The following is a 4,950-nucleotide window of genomic DNA, read 5'->3' as shown; positions in this document are numbered from 1 at the left end:
TTGTTTTCTTGCTGTTTGCTGTTTTCATTGTTCCTTGTTGTGCATTCTTGTTGTGAATTTTTCATCAAGTGAATTTATTTGCACTCTTTCTGTTTAATGCTTTGGTTGGTTGGTCTTTGTTGTGGCTGTTTTTCAATGATTTCAGTAGCTTGTTGTTTCAATTCTTATGTGTTGTTTTCTTGTTGTTTCAATAGTCCCTGAGCCCAAACCAAGTAAGCTTGCTTCATTAACAATGTCCCCAGCAGCAGTTGATGCAGTGTGACTGCCGTGGCCTTCTAAATCTCTGGGGGAAACAAATTCCCCTGGGGAAGGTTTCCTTCAGAGCCATAGTATCGAGCTCCAATTATTTTGCTGTGATTATGGGGGAAAAATGTTAGAAGATAAGAAAACAATATACATATGTGGTGTGTCCTTTTGTAAGTTCTATAGCAATTTAAAATTTACTTGTTGCAAGTGAAATTAGAGGATGTTTGGCAAGTTCCCTTCCATTTGGCAGGAGGTGGACCAAATCCTTCATCGTTAAAACTTTCAGATTCAGGCCAAATTCCTATATCGAGGACTCCAATAATGATATCACTTTCTTTAGTAGATCTTGTAACATTTTGGTGGAACCCCATGAAGGTCCAAGACCTTGTCGTATGGAGTTTCTTCTTTTGACTAGGAAACATGGACACTACACCTTCCATGGCTGAAAAAGAAGTTCAGTCAAGATTACTAAATCGTGTGTATTCTCTTTTGTTTCAGCATAATATTTTAGAGGGCACACCCACCTGCCAGTTTCTGCTTCTCCTCTTCAGTCAATTTAGCAACAAAACCATTGAAACTCCTATGATAGCTGTGCAGCAAAATATCTGATGCGCGACTGAATAATGCAATTCATTTAGAGAGTTAGCTTCTTCATTAACTCCATTGTTTGTCATACTAGAACACATTTGATTAATTTGTTTATTTTTAGATATCTATTATAAGACATACTATCACATGCATCATGATCATTTTTAAATTGACACATTCCAATGCACCACCCATGAACCTTAAAAAAATTTTCATCCTAAGTGTCTTCTTTTTCCCTTTAAATCTAAGGTATGGTTAAATGTTAACCTGCCAACAACTTCTTGTAGCATTCTGGAATGAAGAGATGCTGCAGTTGTTGTGATTTCAATGATTCCAGTAGATTGTGATTTCAATTCTTCTTGTTTTCTTGTTGTGTGATTCCAGTAGCTTTTGAAGAAAATCCATAAAACTCATAACTGGAGGAAATATTAAGATCTTCTGAAATTAAATATAGAAGAATGATATTTTGAGCAATATGTCTTTCATTAAAAATTCTAAAGACTAAACTAAAATTAAAAAAAATCAACAGAATGATAAGTTACTCCATAATTGATAAATTTAAAAATAAAATATATTAATTTTATTTAATTTTCAAAAACTAACTTATTTTCTTATTTAAAGCTGTTTCAAAAATAAGTCTTTTGAGCAAGAATGATATTTTGAGCAATATGTCTTTCATTAAAAATTCTAAAAGCTAAATTAAAATTTAAAAAAATCAACACAATGATAAGTTACTCCATAATTGATAAATTTAAAAATAAAATATATTAATTTTATTTAATTTTCAAAAACTAACTTATCTTCTTATTTAAAAATAAAATATATACTTTTGGGGATGCCTTTCCCTGTAAGTCCTCCTTCTCAAAAACTAACTTATTTTCAATTTTTTAATTTTAATTTAAAAATAAAATATATTAATAAATTTATACATAGATGTGTTAAAAAAATTGCCAAAAGTACAGAAAATGATAACAAGACTTATGGTCACCTCTTCCTTAAATTTAAAAATATTTCATGGTAGTTACATTTTATTTTCACTTGATTATTTACATGAAGTGTAGTCAAATGAACTTAAAGTATATTGGACTTGGTAGATTTTCCTGGTTTTGGAGTGACAAAAGTTTAATCAAATGAACATAAGGTATATTGGACATTGTATATTTTCCTAGTCTGGTTGAGTTGAAGGGAGCTTCTCTTTGTCTTCATCAACTTTCAAATTGATAGTCATTTTCTTTGGTTGGATGAATTAATTGATATAGTCATCTTTCAATAACTTAGATTGTGATTGAAATTCAATATGCAAATATTGATAGTCGTTTTGACCATTATGACCAACTCTTTTCTAGGTACAATAGGTACAATATGCATTCTGATAGAGGTTGGATGTATGCAAGACTAAAAGATGGTCTACTAAATTCTTTATTCCTTGAAGGATTAAATGAATTCATATCAGCTGCCAAACAGTTTCCAGACTGTTTGAATGGAGAACTAATTAGGTGTCCATGTAATCGATTTAAGTGCCAAAATCGCAGTTTTGAAGATGAGAATACAGTTAGGTTTCATCTGATGAAATATGGGTTTGTTAGAGACTATTACGTATGGTATTTGCATGGCAAAATTCAAAACTACAATGCGGTCCATAGAAGAAGTAATGATTCGACTGACAACACTTGCAATGTGGAATATCAACATGGTGAGTTCTCTAATGCTTATGAGCAACTAGTTGCAGATGCAGCAGGGCCTAGTTTCTCCCCATCAATAAGTATTGAGCCTCCAAACCAATCTACTCAGAGATTGTATGACATATTGGCCGCTGCTAATTAGGAATTGTGGCCAGGTTGTGAAAATCATTCACAACTGTCAGTTGTGGCAAGGATATTGAATATCAAATCTGAACATCATTTGTCCGAACGTTGTTTTGATAATATTTGCCAATTAATCAAAGAAATTTTACCTACTGATAATTTGTTTACTGATAATTTCTACTCTACAAGGAAATTGCTTGAAGGCTTGGGATTACCAATTCAGAAGATTCATAGTTGCTTAAATGGTTGTATGATTTATTAGGGTGAGGATAATGAATTGCTCAGGTGCAAGGTGTGTGATCATCCGAGGTACAAACGATTGCAAGATAGCCAGAGCTCTAGTAAAATCCAAGTTACTTATAGTAAAATGTATTACATGCCAATCACACCTAGACTACAAAGGTTGTACGCATCTAATGCTACAGCTAAGGATATGACTTGGCATGCCAATTATGGGACTAATGATGATTTAATGCATCATCCAGCTGATTTGCATGCATGGAAAGCTTTTGATAATAATTGGCATCATTTCAGTGCTGAGAAACGTAATGTCCGTCTGGGACTATGTACCGATGGTTTTCAACCCTTTGGACAATCTGGTCAGCAATATTCATCATGGCCTGTCATATTGACACCGTACAATTTACCCCCATGGTTATGCATGAAAGGTGAGTATATGTTTCTCACTATACTTGTCCCAGGGCCTAGAAATCCAAAAGATAAGTTGGATGTGTATTTGCAACCCCTAGTAACTGAGTTGAAAGATTTATGGGAGAATGGAATTGAAACATATGATGCATTCAATAAAGAAAATTTCAACTTGCGAGCTGCTTTAATGTGGACTATAAGTGATTTTCCTGCTTATGCAATGTTATCTGGATGGAGCACTGCAGGACGGACTACTTATCCTTATTGCATGGAAGATAGTGATGCATTCACATTGACAAGAGGAGGTAAGCAATCATAGTTTGATAATCATCGCAAATTTTTACCTCCTAGCCATTCTTTTAGAAGAAACAAAATAGCTTTTAGGAAGAATGTATCTGTTACTAAGAAAGCTAAACCACCTATTTCCGGTGAAGAAATACTGAAACAGATTAATGAATTGGGGTTTAAGAGGGTTATAGATGAGGATGCATTTGAAATAAATTTCCGTCTATCAAAGCAATGCGGTTGGCGAAAAAGAAGTATCTTGTGGGATTTACCGTATTGGAAAAGTAATTTGATTCGACACAATCTTGATGTAATGCACATTGAGAAAAATTTTTTTGAAAATATAATCAACACTATAATGAGTGTTGAGGGAAAGACAAAGGATAATGCTAAGTCAAGGGCAGACCTCAATGTGATCTGCAATTGACCAGAGTTGGAAATGGATCAAGTCACTGTGAGATATCCCAAAGCTTGTTATACTCTAGATAAGCAAAGTAAGCAGGTGTTATGTGATTGGCTGAAAAATCTCAAGTTTCCTGATGGATATGTTTCCAATATGGGCCGATGTATTGATATGAAGAGGCTGAAGATGTTTGGGATGAAGAGTCATGACTGTCATGTTTTCATGCAGCGGATTATTCCAATTGCATTTCATGAGTTGCTTCCTTCGAATGTTTGGCAGCCCTTAACAGAGTTGAGCAATTTTTTTAGGGAATTAATATCTACCGCTATAAGTGAGAGTGATATGTTGCGGTTGCATGGTGAAATTCCTTTGATCATATGTAAGCTTGAGCGTGTTTTCTCTCCAAGTTTCTTTGATTGTATGGAACACCTCCCCGTCCATCTAGCATATGAAGCATGGTTGGCAAGTCCAGTGCAATATCGATGGATGTATCCTTTTGAACGGTAAGTTCTTTTAACTTCACTTTAATTAAGTTATTTAATAATGTTTACTAATGTTGGTCATATATTTTATAGATATCTGCAACGGCTTAAGAATAATGTTAGAAATAAAGCTAGAGTCGAGGGATCAATTTGTAATGCGTACCTAGTAGAAGAAGCCACTTCATTTTGTGCGCATTACTTTGAGCCGTATGTTCAAACTAGACATTGAAAAGTGCCAAGAAATGTTGACATTTCATAAAGTACTGAAAATAATGAAGGCAACCTATCAATTTTCATGCAGTCCGGTCGACCAATAGGAAAAGGGACAACCAGATACCTTATGGAGAATGAGTATAAAGCAGCACAAATGTACATATTATTAAATTTTCCAGAAGTGAAACCCTACATTGAGTAAGTTATCGTTAATAAGAAATTTATATATTATTTTTTAAAATTACTTTTTCTAATGAAGTTGAGATTTTTCTAGCATTTA

The 4,950-nt window shown here is 33.8% G+C and overlaps 1 protein-coding gene across 1 annotated transcript; it reads right to left on the bottom strand.

Annotated features, from left to right (window-relative positions):
- Nucleotides 1-221: 221 nt before the first annotated feature.
- Nucleotides 222-1,381, bottom strand: LOC122722093 (cucumisin-like). The gene is made up of 5 exons (XM_043951751.1): nt 1,377-1,381; nt 1,102-1,221; nt 771-862; nt 445-688; nt 222-351 (listed from the first exon to the last, which is right to left on the bottom strand). Exons 1-5 carry the CDS (start codon nt 1,379-1,381, stop codon nt 276-278), a joined length of 537 nt encoding a protein of 178 aa, XP_043807686.1. The 3' UTR covers nt 222-275.
- Nucleotides 1,382-4,950: the final 3,569 nt, after the last annotated feature.

This window comes from Manihot esculenta, chromosome 16 (genome assembly GCF_001659605.2).
Source record: "Manihot esculenta cultivar AM560-2 chromosome 16, M.esculenta_v8, whole genome shotgun sequence".
Lineage (NCBI taxonomy): Eukaryota > Viridiplantae > Streptophyta > Magnoliopsida > Malpighiales > Euphorbiaceae > Manihot > Manihot esculenta.
The sequence above is the reverse complement of the archived record's forward strand: the minus strand, read 5'-3'. Positions and strand labels throughout refer to the sequence as shown.

Bases quoted from the DNA above. Each gene is read 5' to 3' on its own strand.
- LOC122722093 (XM_043951751.1), bottom strand. The intron at 689-770 runs GTGGGTGTGCCC...CTTCTTTTTCAG, and splicing joins GGAGAAGCAGAAACTGGCAG to CCATGGAAGGTGTAGTGTCC. The intron at 352-444 runs GTAAATTTTAAA...CCATAATCACAG, and splicing joins TCTAATTTCACTTGCAACAA to CAAAATAATTGGAGCTCGAT.